Genomic DNA, 19,162 nt, shown 5'->3' with positions numbered 1-19,162 from the left:
CATACAAATTATAGATTAAAAATCTACAAGGCAACTTGTAGTATAGAGGTCTTTTTAGTATGGAGTATCCAGCTATACATGGTACAGTGCCTGACAGCCCAGGATTTTTGCACAAGTATGGTGCTGACTTATTAACAGTATTTCTCTTCAACACAGTGTTCCATCCTTCCGCTGAGCTCTACCCTGACAACAGTTTTAGTTAAGACAGCTTCCTCTGACAGAGCTCAATCACAACACCTAACTGACCCAAAAGAGGCCTTTGCTACGACTAGTACCATCTCTAGTGGGACGTAATGATAGGTGGACCAGTCCACCTGCCAGCTGCGCTAAAGAGCAAAAAGATACTTACATCTCTGGGACTCCTCTGTGTCCTTGTTGGCCCTATGAATCCCATCCTGAATTTCATCTAGCCAAAGTACAGCTGTTTCATCCTGAGTGTCCTGAAGAGAATGTGACGAGGAAAGAGTTCACAGCATGAGGAGAAAAGTATCACTGGTTTTGCAAAGTGAAATATTCTGTACTGAGCAATAGCCAATACAGTAGTTTTCAGTCTCTTAGGGAATAAGAAGCACTTAAGTATCTTTCTAACCAACTTTAGCACAGACATCATGTGCATTTGTGACTAGCAGAGACAACTAGGCTACAGCATTACCAGACTCAATACCTCCTCCTATTCAAAATTGATTACCAGGAAACAGAAGCACCCCAAAATTTTGTCAATGGTAGTTGCTCTGATAAGCAGAGGTCAGGTAAGGGAACTCAAGACAGAGGAATCTGTACTTGTTAATCCTAAAGAAATATTTGCTGAGAGGATGTGCCTTTCCAAGGAACACAAAAATAACAGAATGGTTTAGACCGGAAGGAACTTCTGGAGGTTATCTGTTCCAGTCCCCATGCTCAAGCAGGTTGCCCAAGACCATGTCCAGACAACTTCTGAAGATCTTTACGGAAGAAGGTTCTACCACCTCTCTGGGCAACCTCTGTCAGAAGCTCAGTCACCTGTACACTGTAAGGAAGTAATTCCTGATGTTTAGATGAAACCTCTTGTGTTTCAGTTTGTGCCCACTGTCTCTTGGCAACAGGTGCCACTGAAAAGAGCCTGGCTCCATCTCCCTTTGGGTATTTATATACACTGATGAGATTCCCCCTCTGAACCTTCTCATCTTTATAAAGTTCCAGCACTCTCTTGAGAAGTGCTCAATATCCTTACGCATCTTGTTGGCCTTATGTTGGTCTCCCTCCGGTATGTCCATGTCTCTCCTGTACTGGGAGACCCAGAATCGGAAACAGTACTTCAGGGGCAGCCTCACCAATGATGAGTAGGGAAGAAGGATCACCTCTCTTGACCTGCTGGTAATACTTTGCCTCATACAGCCAGGAATACTCTTAGCCTTCTTAGAAGCAAGGGTGCGCTGCTGATTCACGTTCAACTTGATGTCCACCAGGACTCCTAGGTCCTTTTCTGCAAAGCTGTCTTCTAGCTGGGTGGACCTCAGCATGGACTAACACAGGTTAGTCCTTCTACAAATGAAATCTGCAAAGTATTCTTTGAGGGGGAAAAAAAAAAAAATGAAGGTGCCAATGCACACATATGCATAGCTGCTAGAAAGTCTCAGGTAACTAATGGTACATCAGGCTATTCTTGGCCCTGTCCATAGAAGTTTGCATGCGTGCAGGAGTAAGCCAAAAAGCATTGTACATATTGCAGCTAGGTGTGAATGCACAGTAGTAAGAGCACGTTTTGAGTCTTTGTTTTAAAAAGCTTGCTCATTATGGAGTATTGATCACACAATATCCTTTATTTTGGCTGTGATTTGAAGAAATCCAATCAACTATTACATGCAGAAACCTTAGAAGGAAAAGATAAGTGTCTACCAAGTACCAAAATATATATAATGAACAATGATCCAGCAACTTCCAAGCATAGTTTCTCCCCACCCACTGGTGCTTCATGTAGGTAACCATGAAAGAAATCTTAAGAAGAAACTGCTATCACTCTAACAACTGTTGTATAAAAGGAACACAGCAAACATTTACTTCTGATATAGAATAATCATCAATGTCGCACAAAAGAGCCACTACTTACACTGTTCAAGAGTTTTAGGGCCGGACTGAAAATGAACATTTCCTTACGTACCCTCCACATTTTTTCCTCACTGTTTTGGTTTGAAACCAACATATATAATGTCACTTCCTTCTACAGAACGTCTCTTTCTCAGGCAAATTTTATCTGAAAGCTCAGACAGTCCCATGACAGCTTCAGCAACAGAGAAATTCCTACCCAGGGAGTGGGGGACGATCAAAGAACCAATTTCTGTACCTGTAATCTCTACTTGCAGAGTCACCAACCCAAAGACTATCAGAACCATCCAGTGCTTTTCTATGCATTTCCTACCACAGACTTCCAGAGGGCATGCACAGCATAATACAGAGGAGTGATGCTTTCTCTCTCTACTCATCACATGATAAATATGCATCATACAATGTGCCCCTAACACAAAAGCAACTGAAGAATGTCTTGTGGTGAGCTATCATCCCTCTCAGCCTCAAGGTTCAGAATTCACCAGTTAGTAAGAGTTGACTTAGGACAGTGATAGTGATTAATTCTCCCCACAATGTTACGTTGTAATATGATCTCAATTTCTGAAATTACTGCCATGCTGCTGGGAGGAGCTCTAAAATGAACATATGCCTAAATAAGGTAATTTCACGCCAACTGAAGTTACCAGCCTAGCCTGGCAGAAGCTTAAGTGCACAATAAAAAGAGTTTGTTATTTCATTCTGACTCAGCAGAAGGAAATGCTTCAGCACAAAATGTGTTCCTGAAGAACATTAACCCTTTCAGGGCCCTTGAGGAAGCTGCTTATGATTTTTATCACCAATGTGTAGTTTCCAGCTATTGTCATCATGTATGTTTACACCTAGTCAAAAAAAAAAAAAAAAAAAACACCACAATGTTCACCACAATATGATCTTAGTCTCTACTGTGCTAAATACTGCATTGAAATTAGAGCAATGAGCTGCACGGCAAACAAAATTAAACACTCTTAGGCCACTGGAAGCAAGCCAGTATGCTACTTCTTTGTAAGTATGGGGAGTGGGGGGAAAATCAGCATCCCATCCATACTACTCAAAAATCAGTAGCATGTATACACACACAGTCTCATGTTCTTTCCTAAACTATTAAGATCAGATCACTCTTCCTCTCTCCATTTTTACTTGGACATTACTCAGTTACTCCAAGTGGCAACTCCATACAAGTAGGCAGAAGTCCTTCGCGAGTAAGAAAAACTAGCGCTCAAAAAATCCTTAGCATTGAGGATGCTTAGCAACTGAAGTGTCACCAAGTGAATGACAGGCATCAAAATACATTTTGCTAGTAGCATGTATTTTGCTTCCCCCCCTCCCTCCCCAATTCATCACCTAACTTATTTTTTTCTTTCAGATTTTTTTTTTCCTTATGTAATATGCCTACACCCACATTTAACCAAGAATACTAAAAATATAAAAGCTTGCACGAGACTTACATTCAAAAGTTCAGACCTAATAGAATAAAGATGGTCTCCTCACAAAACGAAACAAAGGAAGATGAAGTACTGTATCTCCAAAAATGAGATACGTATCTCATTCTGGACCTGGGATTAGCTGAGCAGTTAATAGCTTTACACCTACCTCTGTAAGTTGTGAAGATTTGTGTCTTATGGCTGTATATCTCTTTCTCTAATATAGAAATATCCAAGCTGACTGGGTAAGATCAGCTGATAGCATGCAGAGTGCCCATCTCTCCATTTCCATTTTTGTTTCCTGGCTTTCAGGACAAGGAATACCCACCATACACACACTACATAGATGCAAAAGCTTTTTCAGACACGTATTTAATTGCACTTACCTGTGCTTTCTCTCTCTTGGCCCGAAGTAGGGTGTCCTGATAATGCTGAGCTACCTTTGGGGCTACACCTTCCAATTTTGCCGCAGGAATCTGTAAGGCTTGTAGAGTCTTTTTGGTGTCCCCTTCATCCAGAGCCTCATTGATAAGACCAATTGCCAAAATCCCTAGTGAGAAAGGGGTAGGGGGAGAAATAAAAAGATCCTTTTCTTTGCAATAATCATAAGCTGTGCTTCAGAAGAAAAGGGCTATTGTACTAAACCAGATACCAGCTGAGAATCGCAACATCTTTAACAGAAGATATTTTTACTGGTAAAGAAAGCAAGACTACTTTGCTTCTTTAGAAAGGAATCTTAACATGAAGCTAAAGATTTGCACAGAAGACCATTTAAAAATACAGTAACTTTGTATTTTAGAAATCATTTTTATTAAACATATATTAACCGTATTATCAGAGATGTGGGTGCTCTCAAGTTAAGTTTACGTTTCAGCTAAATAAAAATAGACATACACAAATATCTTATAGTTAGCTAAATGAGAACAAAGCCTATGTCATACATGCAATTTCTACAACAACCATCTCCTGTAAGTCACAAAATAACTTAGGTTGGAATGGACATCTACAGATTTAATTCCCTGCTCAAAGCAGTGTCAATTCAAGGCACAGTTTGATTAATGGAGAACAAAGATCTTTTAGAAGAAAGTGAAGAGCTCGGAGTGGGAATTTCCAAATTTGGTTAATGTATCCAAAGATCAAACCTTTTTCTTCTGCAATGCAGAAACAGAATCATTAAACAAAACTTTATGTGAAAAAGGGACTATTTCAGGGTAAGAGCTGCTATTTGGATGGAGCAGAAATTAAGGAAAAATACACACTGAGGACACTACAAGAACCAGGGTCACTAAAATGATGGTATAGTAAAATGATGGTATAGTTTCTGTCAAAAAGCACCATTTCAACTTGTATCTCCTTCAAGCCACAGAGCGGTTCTTTACAAAAAAGATTTCAAGAATGACACAAAGACACATATCCCAGAACTTCAAAATACATGGTCTTTATCATCAGATCTAACCATGTTTCAGATGACTTTTTACCTAGAACGTAGTCCCCATGGCAATAGGCACAAAAACAGATAATAAACACAGAGTCAAAATCATTACTGGATACCCACTGAGACCTTTAAGGGTCAAAACCAAGAGTCTACCTAGTCTGACTAGCATTCACATTCGCTGTCTCTTTGGACATGTCTAGGGAATAATTTGATTGCAACCTTCAGTAAAATTGTGATGGATTCTGCATTATGCAGAATTCTCAGTAAGCTGATTCAAACAGTTAATAAATTATTATAATTACGTTATAATTATCTACCAGACTTGCTCAGACTTGTTCCTTGCTTTACCTTCTCTAATTTCAGTTTCCAGATTGGCATAGATTTAGTTGGGGGAAGAGATCTTTTAGAAATGCAGAACACAAACTTTCTGAACTTACTACTTTTAAGATGTCCAGCAATAACGATCGGGTTATCAAATGTTTTAGTTAACGCCAAAATGAAAGATACTTTGTTATCATCACAATATGACTATCATCTGCTTTTACCCAAACAGAACTACCTAGTATTTACTAAGTCTTCTTTTTCTGTATTACTGACAGAGCTCTAGCTTGTAGTGGACCAAAACTACCATTAGGATTCTTTCTGTTCTTAAATTGACATCCTTCTGGTTGACCCAGGCAGATTGGTACAGACTCTTTACGCCCGTCTACAACGTGTACATATACTTCAGGTACATATTCATCTTTAAAGATACTTCTCTCCCTACAGGTGCTCGGAAGGATGTGGGGGAACCCTTTCTTTAAAAAGATCACACACACGCAAGAATATTGAGACTACTTGATCACAAGAGGACAGAAGAAAAGCAGATACGGTAACTCTTTGACCTACAAGAGGGCACAGAAGATAAGCAGTAATTATCTTTGATTAGTTAGCTAATACGGGCATGACAAGACTACTCCATGGAACAATAATATGTTTTACCCCCTCACTATAAAACATTTTTGAATTTGAAACCTTCCACTATCCACATCAGGATAAGTGGAAGGGAAAAATACAAGGTTGTATGGCTTGAGGACTTTCTCAGACTAACTTCTTCACAGACATGAGACAAAAGTATCCTTGCATAAGAGCACGTATGAAACACAAACAGATGAAAGAACTGAGAAACTCCACATGAAAACATCTTTTCCCATTACTGTATTTTTTGCACTTTTTTAATTTTTGTTGTTGTTTTACAGGGTATAAGATTGTTATAAGAAGGTTGTTGGACTACATGACCTAGAAGACCGTGAAATTAACATTTTGGTGTGTGCATACACTTGTGTGGGTCCCTGTTTGTCTAGTTTCCACGTTACTACTCGTTTGACCTAAACAGGAAACACAGTGTCTATTTGGAGATCCAGGATGTAAGTTAATCAAGATAGCAGGCTCTGAAATTAAATTTTAACCCTCTCTAGACTATAGTCTTTTGAGGTGAGACAGCTCATCAACTACACAACAGACAGTGTGTAACAAACAGGGTAACTGTTTGTCTCAGTGTGCAGTGATGAACTTAATTTTCACCTCAGTGCTTGTGACAAACCTCTCCCCTCAACACATAAAGAAGGCTTTAAACTAAATATTACAAAGATGGCTTGAACATAAATGTTTTACTACTTGCAAGGTTTTCAGTACTAGTCATAACAAAAAAAATCACAGTCCCTTAATGAAACTGAAAGCAATTAATAGAAAATTAAGATAGCTGCTGGTAGTGAACCTCACAAGGAGTTACCTAAGAATAAGTCTGCTTAATTGTGCTATTTTCAAAAGCTTAAGTATCTTCACTCCAGATTATAAGTCAACTAATACTTTCTTGGAGAAAGGAGAATTAATTACCCCAATTCTCTGTTTACCTGAAATTTTTGTTACACTCAGTCCCAGTCTTTTATCACTGCTAAAAGACACTTATTACCATAAGGACCATTTAAAAATAGAAACGAGGAAAATGCATAAGTTATACAAGAAATACAAGTTCGGTTAACACCCATTTACATTTCTCAATTTGTAACAGAAATTTACTTTATGAGTATTTAAGAAATCTGGTACTCATACTTGATGCAAATATTTAGAAGTTCTATGGATTCCATACAATTAGTTCATATTAAAAGGAAACTTTTTTTTTTTTTTTTTTTTTAAACAAGTCAGAAAGTCATTTATCAGTCATTTCAGGTTTTACAGTTCCTGGCTGTAACATCTATTGGTCATACGCAGCCTTAACACAAAATGAAAGCTTCTAATTTCCTTACAGAACTAGATGTAAACAAAAAGCTCTTAAAAGATCAGCACACTCCATTTCAATTCTAACTTGAGATTTGGGTCGCAACATCTGGAACTTATAATTTCAATGGCAAAACTGGCTTTTTAAGCCAAAACATTTGAATAGAGATTCTGGACTAATCCTAGATACTGAGGGCAGATCACATATTTTCCTAATGAAAGGGTAAAAATTTGGATTGGAAAGATTAACATGGTGTTTGGAGACAACGGTTTTCAATACCAGAAAAACTCCTGGATGCCCAATCTCTCCATCAACAGTTCTGCTGTCAAGACCCCTTTATCACAGACCACAAAATCTGGCTCATATCTTCCTAGATATCAAATGTATTGCTCAACCATAAGCCAATCAACAACTTTCTGTATTGGCATGCCCCTACTTGTGGGGCACCTTATGATCTAGGATCAGCCTAGTATGAATCAAGGTAAACTTACGTTCATGTTCTTCGTGCACTGCTAAATTCACACGATCCACACACGACTGGATATCATTCCATGTAATAAATTCATTTCCCTCTGCACGTGTTTGAGATTTCAGCTTTAACAAATCATCGATGTATCTATCAAAGAACAAAAAACAGAACTGTCAAGTGTCATGAAAAGCTAGCCAGGGAACACACAAGACAGCATGACAGAACTGAACACAAAATGGACAGAGAACACGAGGGTTGAAACTGGAGCAAACATGAAAAAGGGGGAGGATAAAGAGGAAAGCCTGTGTGAAAGATGTCCAGCCCAAGTGTGAAATAATTGCAAAAAGCACTAAAACACTAAATGAGGGTCCAGGGCAAAAAAAAACACTGTGGGTGAGCTAGCCTAGTGTCAGTGACAACCCAGTAGTATCAGAATGTGGCTTTAACTTGAAAGCATGAGAAAGTTTCAAGAGAGCACAGAAACAAGACTAGTAAGAAATGGTAATTTCAAAGAGAAGATACAAGTGCCAACAGAGAAGAAACCAATACTGTAGTAAGTAATGAAAGAGCCTGAAGTGTAAGAAGAAAAAAATACCACAAAATATAAGCAACATCAAGGACAGACAAGATTCTTGGAAATATCCACCTTTGAGAGTTCTCATCCTCAATGTTTGTGAGCCCTGTGACAGGACTGCTCAGTTGTTTCCACACAGTATTCACATCCCCTGAATCCAAAGCCCTATTAATCAGGGCCACAGAAGACAGCATCTCTACAGCAACAGATAATTCTGGATGTGTGAGGTTACCCTGCATACAGAGAGGACAAATTAATTCTACTTTCTCTTTGCAAACTATTGCTTGAAGAATCTTGAAGTACTAAATAGCTCAAGATTTAGGGATTAAACATCATATCAGAATAGACAAAGTATCAATACAGTTCTATGAATGCTCAAGACAGGCACATTTTAATGAAACAGACAAGGTAGATCTAGCGATGCATATCGATTTCCAGAAGTAAGAGAGAATGTTACTTACTTCATGACTCTGTTGCTGCAAGGTGGACAGCTCCCTTTGGTAAAGAGCTGCAGCAAATACATAAACTTCTGGTAGTTGGGCCTCTGGATTCATCATTTCTGCCACAGTCTTCTCAGCATCACCCATTCGAATTGCAGAATTAATTTTGGCCACTGCTGCCAGCCCTAGAAATTCCAAGAGGTAGCAAAAGGAATGAGGAAAGCAAGCAGTTGAGTCTCCAGTAATGACAGCGCTTTTATTCTACTCAATTATCAGACCCCTTTCACAAAAAAAAGTAATTCCTTTAGTGGCAGGAAATGAGTGAAGCTCTGTGATTCACTTTTCCCCAGTTAATCTTCCATTATTGCAAACAACTAAACTATATAATGCCTTCTTTCAAATAAGGCACATTTTTAAACCAAGACTCATTTTTAAAACCAGTCCACCTTTTTGCCTGATTCTCAGAGGACTGTTTCACTAAGTCAGTCTTTCGATGAAAAGAAGTCTCATAATTGCCAATTTTTTCCATGGGTGATTAATAAGGACTTTTCCTTCCTGTGTCTATATAGGTCAAAGAAGTAACAAGCACTCGATAGCAGATGCACTTTGGCTAACTTTAAAATAGCACAAGTAGATAAGCAAATGCCAGGCTCTATGCTGAACCAGTAAGATACTTTGATGGTAGCTTCCTAGTTATTAGACATTCATTATTTTCTTGTAATCTAAATTCTCCGTACCCATGCCTTTCGTAGCCTTTTTTCTACATATTACAAATTGAACTAATTGCTCTTGCACAGCCAAAACTGAACGTTCTTCCCCATTAGAGAGCTCTACCTGATGTCAGAAGCACTGATCAAAAAACAGCCATTGTGATCTGTATATCATTTGCTACTTGGTATTTAGAAACAACTAGGCATACAAAAACAGCTGAAGTTCTGTAGCTCAAACCAAGTAAGACTTACATCAATGGTCAATAGATAACCTAGCTTTCACACCTCACGCAGTAATCCAGATTTCCTTCACAGATCCATAAAACTACATTAATACTAGCTGACTGGGAAATTTGTTCTTTAAGGTGGATGCAAAAATTTCACATTGCTTAGTGTTTCAACTAATGTGCTGTTTTCTCCAGCATTTTAATAGCCGGATAAAAGGCACTACAGACGGTTGTCATGATTATTTTTTACTGTTTTCAGTAGCCTTTAAGTACTTAAAGAACATTCATAATAGTCTGAAAGAAACCTGATGTATCTCCACATAAACACAAATATTATGCTCTCATCCTTCTGATGACATCCCACAGCTACTTTTTGCTGCAATAATTTCTGGTGCTCCTTACTTTGCTGATATTGTTGTGCTGCCCTGTTAGCAGCATCCACTCCCAACTGCAACTCTTCCTTTTGCAGAAGACCTGTAAGGCCAGCCTGAAAAAAAACAAATTGGTAGAGTGAAACAATGTCAGCTCATTCACTTCAAAAAGTTCTGCAAAAAGAAAAAAAAAAAAAAAAAAGGCAGCTTTTCCCTTCTACAAAGAATGCCGCATGCATTCAGAAGACAAAACACTCAACAGATTCTCAGTTCCAAGCTGAAAGAGTACATGTGTACAACCTGATCCCTTTTAGAAGTGCAGTCCCATGAAAACAACGATTATTAAATGCAAGACCCCACTTCCAAATATTTTGAAATATGTAAGACAAAGGAGACAACTTTGTGGGGAAAAGATTTTCTGTATGAACTGTGTGCTGCAGGCAAGTTAGTATTTGTGTAGCTTGCCATGAACATACACATTAACTCATGTTCCATTTTACCTCCAACCAGTGAAAGAGCTATATGAATGTCAAAACCAGACAATATCCATTTTTGGCTTATATGTGATGCTTCTTGGACTATACAGTATCACATGAATAAAAACAGAAAATGAGACTGTGGAGCAGGATGGACAGAATAACTTGGGTACTACCTATACAGGCCATAACCCTTCATTATAGTTCACACAGGTAAAGATTTTTGTCCAGAAGCACCAACAACCATATTTATATATTAAGAGCTTTCAACTACTTTCTGGAAGAGCATGCAATCTGACTTTGCAGTTCAGAAAACAGCTGAATCTTGGTTTTGCTATGACTAAAACATTTGGTAAAAACCTTCCTGGTCCTATTTCATCCCTAGAGTTATCTTTGGAAAACTATGAAGAGTTTCTGCCACCCCAATGCTTGGTAGGACTTCAAAAAAGCCCAATTTTTTTCCTATCCGAAATGTAGCTCCCAAGAAACATCACTTGCGAAGTTATTTTTTTTTTTCTTCAGAGCTAAGCGACATATCTTCTGAATAGCAGCAGCTGCTGAACTAAGTCCTATTATACCCACAGAAGAGCTTAACAGCTACACACATAACATACTTCAGTTTCATCTTTCGTGCAGAATCCCTAATAAGAAACACTAGCAAAGCATAGCAGTAGACTACTAACTGGTTGAAAGAGCATCCCAAAGCAGGACATTCACTTTAAGAAATTATTCTGAGGAACATCATTTAACTGTTCACGAAACAAAACTGGCATTTATAAAAATAAGTAACTCAAGAGTAACTATGAATTGCTGTTGTATCCCCTTTAGATCGAGGGATCCTTCTAAACACTAAACCGCTGCTCTCCAGTAGAAAAAAAAAAAAAAAAAAAAACTTTTAACATTCTATAAAAGAGAATTATTACATACACAGGCTAATCTACTGATCACAGATTGACATTGAGGGGGTTCAAGGAACAGAACACATTAAATTAGCAGAACAGTATGTCCTAATAAACTCTGTGCAGACCCCATCCAAAGTGGGAGCATAAATCAGCTCCCATACACCTTGCACTGCAAGTGCATTCAGTCCTGCTCCTGAAAAAAATACATACATAATTGTTATATGTATTATAAAATAATGAAACAATATATAAATAATATTTGATGCATCAGAGTATATAAATATTTAAAGAGAAGACGTAAAGACAAACAACATTACAACATGTGAAGATGAACTGTTTTATTTGCTACATCACCTTCCCAGAGACTGATGTGAGGCTGACAAGACCTGCAATTCCTTAGATTCTCCTTCTTGCCCTTCTTGATTACAAGAGGGACTTTCACTCCCTGTTCCTCAGGAACCACCCCCAGTCTCCATGAACTTTCAGAGACTGCTGAGACCAGCCTCACAATCACACTGGTTAGCTCACCTCAGCACTCATGAACACAGTCCACCAGCTCACCTGTCCAAGCTGTTTAAGCATTCACTACTACAACCTTTGTGTCCCGTCACCTGCTCAAGTTTTTCCTAGTATTCCTTTTGCTGTTGATAAATACATAGTACTTCCACAACGTACAAGTACTTCTTGTTGCCCTTCAACATCTCCTGCTCAGATTCAGCTCCAGCGGGCTTTGCCTTTAACCCTGCCTTCATGCTCAGACAGCATCGCCGTGTTTTTTCTGAGTCACGTGACCATGCTTCCATCCTCATCCTCTTGTATGCTTCCTTCTCCTGTTTGAATTTTGTCGAAGGTGCCTTGTTCATCCAGAATAGAGCCTCTTGCCTCTTTTGCTCAGCAGGACAGGCATTATCAAGTTTGGAGGAGATGAGCCTTGAAAAATCAGTAAGCTCTCCTAGATCTCTCTTTCAGGACCATGTTTGTGCTTTTCTTCCAAGCAGTTCCAAGAACAGATTATTAGGCTCTCCTGAAGACTCCAGTAAGATCACAGCTCCTCTGAAACTGCACAGACCCCTAAATACCTCCTCTTTGTTCCTCATCCTACATGCTTTGGTATACAGGCACTTCAGAGAAGCATCCAGTCATGATGCCTTTTCCCAGGAAGAGGGTAAGAGCTTCCCATATAACATTCTTCTTCTGGCACTTCTGACACTAGAAATAAGCCCCCTTCAGCCCCAATTTGTTGACTGTAGGGTCTCTCTCATCCATATCACTCTACACACACCCTTTGCTTGTCAACCCTGTCCAACACATCCTCCATCCAGCCTGGCCTTGAACACTTTCAGGGATGGGGCATCCACAGCCTCTCTGGGCAACTTGTTCCAGTGCCCTCACTACCCTTACAGCAAAGAATTTCCTGCTAATGTCTGATCTAAACCTATCCTCTTTTAGTTTAAGACCGTTCCCCCTTATCCTGTTGTTATGTACCTGAGTAACGAGTCCCCCTCCATTTTTTTTTTTTTTTTTTTTTTTTATAAGACCCCTTTAAGCACTGAAAGGCCGCAGTGAAGTCTCCCCTGAGCCTTCTCTTCTCCAGGCTGAACAGCCCCAGCTCTCTCAGCCCTTCTTCACAGGAGAGGTGCTCCAGCTCTCTCATCATCTTTGCGGCCCTCCTCTGGACTCGCTCTAACAGGTCCCCATCTTTCTTGTGCTGGGGTCCCCAAACCTGGGCACAGGATTCCAGGTGGGGCCTCACGAGGGCAGAGCAGAGGAGGACAGCCACCTCCCTCGACCTGCTGATCACACCTTTCTTGATGCAGCCCAGGACACAGTTGGCCTTCAGGGCTGCAAGCACACACTGCTGGCTCACATCGAGCCTTCCGTCCTCCAGAACCCCCAGGTCAACCCTGCAGAGCTGCTCAAACAGTTCTCCGAGTCCATACTCCTGTCTGGGGTTGCCCCGACCCGGGTGCAGCACCTTGCGCTTGACATGCTGAACCTCACGCGGTTCACGTGGTGGGCCCGCTTCTCCAGCCTGGCCAGATCCCTTTGGATGGCATTTCTTCTTTCTGTCGTACCAACTGCACCACTCCGCTTGGTGTCATCTGCAAACTCGTTGAGGGTGCACTTGATCCTATCGTCATGTCCTTGATGAAGATCTCGAAAAGCACCAGTCCCAAGACAGACCCCTGAGGGATACTGCTCGTCACCAACCCCCACCTGGCCATAGAACCATTGACCACTACTCCCTAGGTATGGCCATCGAGCCAATTCCTTATCCGACGGATGGTCCACCCTTCAAATCCATATCTTTCCAATTTATAGATTAGGATGTCGTGTGAGACTGTGTCAAAAGCCTTACAGAAGTCCAGGTAGAGGACATCGGTCGGTCTTCCCTTGTCAGCTGATGCAGTCACTCCATCGTAGAGGGCCACCGGATTAGTCAGGCATGATTTGCCCTTGGTGACGCCGTGCTGGCTGTCTCAGATCACCTCCTTGTCTCGCGTGTGCCTTAACACTGCCTCCAGGAAGATCTGTTCTGCGATCTTGGCTTGGAGCAGGTAATTACATATGATTACTTGATACCTGACACACAGTGTTTGCTACTTGCCCTGACAATATAAGACTTGTACTATCAATGATATCAGCTCCAGTACCTGACTATTTAGCACTTGAAAAATATAAAGCACTTATTATCCCCAGAATTCAACATAACTGATATGTTGTCTGTTCAAACCTGACATTTATCCAGGACCTCAGTGTAAACTGCCAGGCCCTACTACAGATTCAGATCTGTAACAGTTCTCTAACTACTTCTACTTCAAACTGTGATTCAAAGGTCTTATGAACAAATACATTTCTCCAGCCTTTTACTTTATCTACGTGTTCTGAACTTTTGGAAACTTTTTTATACTCCAACAGTGCAAAAGCTGTCTCTTTCTCTCTGATGTGTTTTCCAGCAGCCACTGTTGAGTTATATCGTAGCATTTTCTACTTATAAGTACATATGTATCCACCACAGTGCCCAAGACGTAGTTTGCTGTAACTGTACAACTGACTTGTCTGCATTTTTCCTGGATCCAAATGCATGCAATACCTTGTCTACTTGGCTGTAGCTTTTCAAAAAGTAATTCACTAAAGAAATGCAGTAGTAATAACCATCTATATAGCAGCATATTTTCCCCTATTAACATGATGACACTGTAACAATTGACACAACACTTTTTTTTTTTTTTTAAATCTATTTTGTGAATTTTATAAATAAAATAAGCATAAAATAAGCCAACCTGCACCTAAAATCCACTGGAGCTGGCTTTAAGTGAAAATCTAGTATCATTTTTGGTTATGGATAGGATTTTCCATAGTGAAAGTAGAATAATGCTTATCTGGATAGGTATTTATAAAACACAAATATCCACACTATGTGATCACTGACAACAGTAAAACAAGAGGAAAGATGCATCTGTATTATACTGTTCTGTGCATACACATACAAGTGAGTATTTTCAAGTTTTGTGAAAGCATTTTAATCTTATATACCTATATATAAAGTGTTACACTGGCCTTACATATGCAGAATTAAAATTAAACAATTATGTTTACTGTATGATCTGCCTATTAGTGCTAAGTTTTTCAAAACAACACTAAACTGTAATACAGGTACATTGCAAGCAATTAGTATACTACGGACAATGGTATGTCAAAAAAAGAAGTAAAAAAACCAGCAGTGATCTAGGCTTCTCCATACCTCCTTCTTCTGCTGTCTATCACTCAAAAATTGCTTGAAATACCAGTCACAGTTTTCTCGTAGCAGTCCTCGGAGTCCCAGGGCTGGCGTTGCCAAAGCTTCATAAAGTGCTAACGCATCTCCTTGTTCCAAAGCTAGGCCAATCTTTGATATGGCTGCATGTGCTAGTGACAGTAAAGTACAATTTTTAAAGAAACGTTAAATGAGAAAGTCCCATAGGTTATATAATCTACTGCTCAGAAAGAAATACTCCTAGACATGATGTGTGGCAAGTTAGGTATGTAATCTGAGCGGTAGACTTCCAAACCAATTGCAAAACAGTATTTTAACAACGAGCTGAAGGATGGAAATAACACACATTACTCAAGATGAATTGTGGGGCAGCAGAGTGGTATGTGAGGCTCCAGAAGCAATACAGGTAATCCATCCCCTTAAGGAAGAGCAGCAGAAGTCAAAATAAATTCATCTTACAACTATGTACCAATAGCACATTTAAAAAAAAATTAAAGAAGCAAAAAACAAACAAACAAAAACAGCAAGGGAACTGCCTTCCACTTCTGCTAGCACTACAGCAGCTTTCTTCTTGTTATAGAAAGCAAGGAGGAGGAACACAGGTATCATTTTAAAGTATTCTTTTAACCAGGACTATTACTTTAGCATGATACCTACTGTTCACTTTATTGATGTTTCCCTGAATCTCAGCTTGAGTCAGAAGTTCTTCATACACATCTCTCTCTCTCTCTGAATTTTCTGAGGCAATCTGAAAATGAAATAAAAACTAGTTAGTGTTTCTATGATCTCCTTTGTCTTCAGAGATCGTTCATAATCCTTTCATGTAAATAAGTCAGTGAGCACAATTGTTCATACAGAGCTGAGATGGGTCATCTATCCATGACCTACACATGCTAAAAGCCCTAGAAGTAAACACGTGGCATAGAAACACCATATTTCAATTTATGGACTCTACCTGAACACACGGCAGAGCTCCAGGACACGGAAAGCAGAAGACATACCTAGGCATTTGATATATAGTGCAATAAGCTACCTTGAACCCTACTGGGAGGGTCAATTGGTTATGCTCACCATTTCGTTGATATAAAAGTGTATTAATATAGTTTAAAGATAGACGGATAGCATTCCCAACATATAAAGGATGACATGAATGCTGCGTCTACATATACAATGCGTAATTCAGATAGCTGAACAGTGTAAAGCAACTAACTGCCGTCTTCTACCATAGGAAGATGGGTTACTGGGTGCCATATTAGAATATCATCAGGAATAAATATTAATAACCTAACACTATATATACAGGACTGTAACACATTCTGTGAATTCCCTCACAGCTTAAGCTACAATACATAATTGAAACGCAAACAAATAGATGAATTAAAATAATTGATTTACCCTGTTTTTAGCATTCTCCATCTTGTCTTGTTTTGCTCTGTAGAGAGTGTCCTGGTAAGTGGATTCCAGCTGATCATCAAGATTTATCAGCATGGCATTAGGGTTCTTCATTGCCATAAGTGTGTCAGCTGGAACCTGGTGGTCGATTGCTTCATTAATGGCAATGACCGCAGCATGTACTGAAAAACAAGCCACAGCCTGAGAGCCACAAACACAACAGCCCTGCTAAAAATTGAGAACTTGACTGAAAATAAAAGAATTATCTGTAAGTTAACCGGAAAGCAAAACCAGCATGTTTTTGTGTTCCTGACAGAAAAGGATGTCTTACTTCTTAGTAGTGTATTCTAGCAGAAAGAATTCACATGTAAACCCTCTTCCCTCTCTTCAAAAAGACCTATAATGTCTTAAAACAAGGTGCATTAAAACTGACCCTTATTATTTAATATGCTGATTTGAATAATCACATAAGATGACTCACATGCTGCTTCATCCACAGAGAGCTCATTTGCCAGAATTCCTCCAATTTTGCTGAAGGCAGGCATCTGAATACCATACTTCTCCAGTTCAAGCCTCATATTACTGATTTCTTCCTCTAAAATGTACATTAAAAGTGTTATATAGGCTAAAATGCACTAGGAAACAGCTATGTATATCAATATATATGATAGGAAGTCAGGAAAACGCACAAATGATACTTGAGCATTCCTTTTTCCTGCAGAGAGACTGCATTGAGAAAAGGGGATATGGAGGATATGAAAGGGAAATGGAAGATATTGAGACACGCTATTGCAAAACACCACATAACTCAAAAACAGTGCTGTTAGTTTAGCCTTTTATAGGTATAATCAATAACTGGTTTGCAGGAAAATAAAGCATTTAAATCTAGTGTGTGTCCTCAGGCAGTAATTTTGAAAACGCAGAACACACAATTTGACACTCCTGTACAAATCAAGTAACTGAAATCTTGATGAGGCATAGGGACATAAGCAGCTCTACTTTAAACTCTTAAGGGAACTCAGAACTGCTTACCAACTTGAAGATTAAAACTTCTCCCAATGGGATGAAGGCAAGCCTAAAGCATCCTACACCAACAGCGGTGAAATATTAAGCAACTGTTATTTGTGAAAGTAATGATTAGTGAACTAATGACTATTTAACTACCTGTCTTAGAAGCACTCAAAACAAATCTTTTGCTTTAACTACTGGAACTTCTCACAGCCACTAATATTGATTTTAATTTGCATTTAGGACTCCCACAGTAACAACCCTTTCACTGATCTATATAATGCCTACAACACAACATCAGCACAGTTTTTCTTTTTACCTGTAAAGTCTACCTTCCCATATAGGTCCTGAATCTGCGGGGCAAGACCCAGTTTGAACAGGTACAGGCTGCAAAAGAAAATAATCAATCAGAACTAGTAATTTTTCCTCATGGTTCTAACAATTTTAGGAAATAAAGATTTAAGGAACCATTCAGGTAAACCAGCATAATACATCACCAACAGAATGAGAGCTGACTCTCTTCTTCCTCCCTTTTCAGCTGCACGTGACTTCACTAAGCTGATCTAACTTACTAAAATGGTATTAACATATTAACTCAGTCTTTTTTCTTTAATTTCAGTGTATTGATCCAACTCACAAAGGAGCCTGACAAGAAACGGAACTGCTACTAAGGAGGGATAAATCCACACAGCTAAGGATAGCTAGGACTGGAGAAAGAGAAACAAGTTCATCCTTCTTGCCTGTCAGGCTGGCTCAGCACAGCTCATGTACCCTCTAGTAAAATATCTAATTATACAGGAACATTAAAAATAAATTATTTAAAAAAACATAACCATTCCTCAGGCTAAACTCAGTTCTGACTTGCATGGCAAAGAAAGGACAGACAATTTCACCTTTTCACATGACCTAAACTCATAAAAATCTAAATCTCCAATCTTTACAGATCTAAGCAATATTTTATTATTTTTATTAAACACAAGCACTAGGCAGAAACACCTATGACTTATGGAATGTGAACAACACAGTGTTCTACGTCTTTAACCAGAAAATAGTGGTACACAATGCCTGAAAAAATAAGAAGCTTTTTTTTTTAAATATCCTTTTCCAAGTTTACATGTACATGGCATAACTATTTCTCTTTTGATGGTAAGCAAAATTATTTAAAAATCACAATCGTGAGAAGTCTGCCTTTGCAGAGAAACCAGCTATAGAACATTTCAGATGAAAGAGGTTGTTTTTTGTTTTTTTTTCCAATTAAGTAGTAAAAAGGTATTATTAAAGATTATAAATTCTTCAGCTTTAACTTAAATACTATTCAATTTCCTCCCTGAATTATTTTTCTTTTCCTAAATATGATCTAGAAAGACTTCAGCAGCAAGCCTAATTTTCTAACTAAACTTGGTTATCGTCCACCATTCTGACTGCTGTATAGGAGGAAAAAAATAGAAAATGGCCAGGCTCTAACAAGAAACATGTAACAAGAACTTGTGCTAGCCAACTCTAGGAATAAAGTAGCTACAAAGCTGCTAGCAAGGGAGAAACTTCAACAGAACTTAAACAAAAAGGAACAGACCTCTTGATAGCAGCAGCATACCCCATCACAGGTCTACACAAACTCTTGAGTAACTTATTCTACAGTGA

At 39.0% G+C, this 19,162-nt stretch overlaps 1 protein-coding gene across 2 annotated transcripts in view; it reads right to left on the bottom strand.

Annotated features, from left to right (window-relative positions):
- The window catches only part of IQGAP1 (IQ motif containing GTPase activating protein 1), a 61,378-nt gene that overhangs the window by 24,163 nt on the left and 18,053 nt on the right, over positions 1 to 19,162 (bottom strand). For both annotated transcript variants that reach the window (XM_084293301.1, XM_084293300.1), the window contains exons 6-16: positions 17,841 to 17,908; positions 16,995 to 17,108; positions 16,517 to 16,695; positions 15,779 to 15,869; positions 15,110 to 15,273; positions 10,018 to 10,102; positions 8,700 to 8,863; positions 8,311 to 8,471; positions 7,687 to 7,811; positions 3,890 to 4,053; positions 350 to 440 (exon numbers count right to left, since the gene is read on the bottom strand). In XM_084293301.1, coding sequence (XP_084149427.1) covers positions 350 to 440; positions 3,890 to 4,053; positions 7,687 to 7,811; positions 8,311 to 8,471; positions 8,700 to 8,863; positions 10,018 to 10,102; positions 15,110 to 15,273; positions 15,779 to 15,869; positions 16,517 to 16,695; positions 16,995 to 17,108; positions 17,841 to 17,908 — 1,406 coding nt within the window. The remainder of the gene's footprint in view (positions 1 to 349; positions 441 to 3,889; positions 4,054 to 7,686; positions 7,812 to 8,310; positions 8,472 to 8,699; positions 8,864 to 10,017; positions 10,103 to 15,109; positions 15,274 to 15,778; positions 15,870 to 16,516; positions 16,696 to 16,994; positions 17,109 to 17,840; positions 17,909 to 19,162) is intronic.

This window comes from Netta rufina (assembly GCF_964035555.1).
Source record: "Netta rufina genome assembly, chromosome: 11".
Classification (NCBI taxonomy): Eukaryota; Metazoa; Chordata; class Aves; order Anseriformes; family Anatidae; genus Netta; species Netta rufina.
This window is presented reverse-complemented; position numbering and strand designations above follow the sequence as displayed.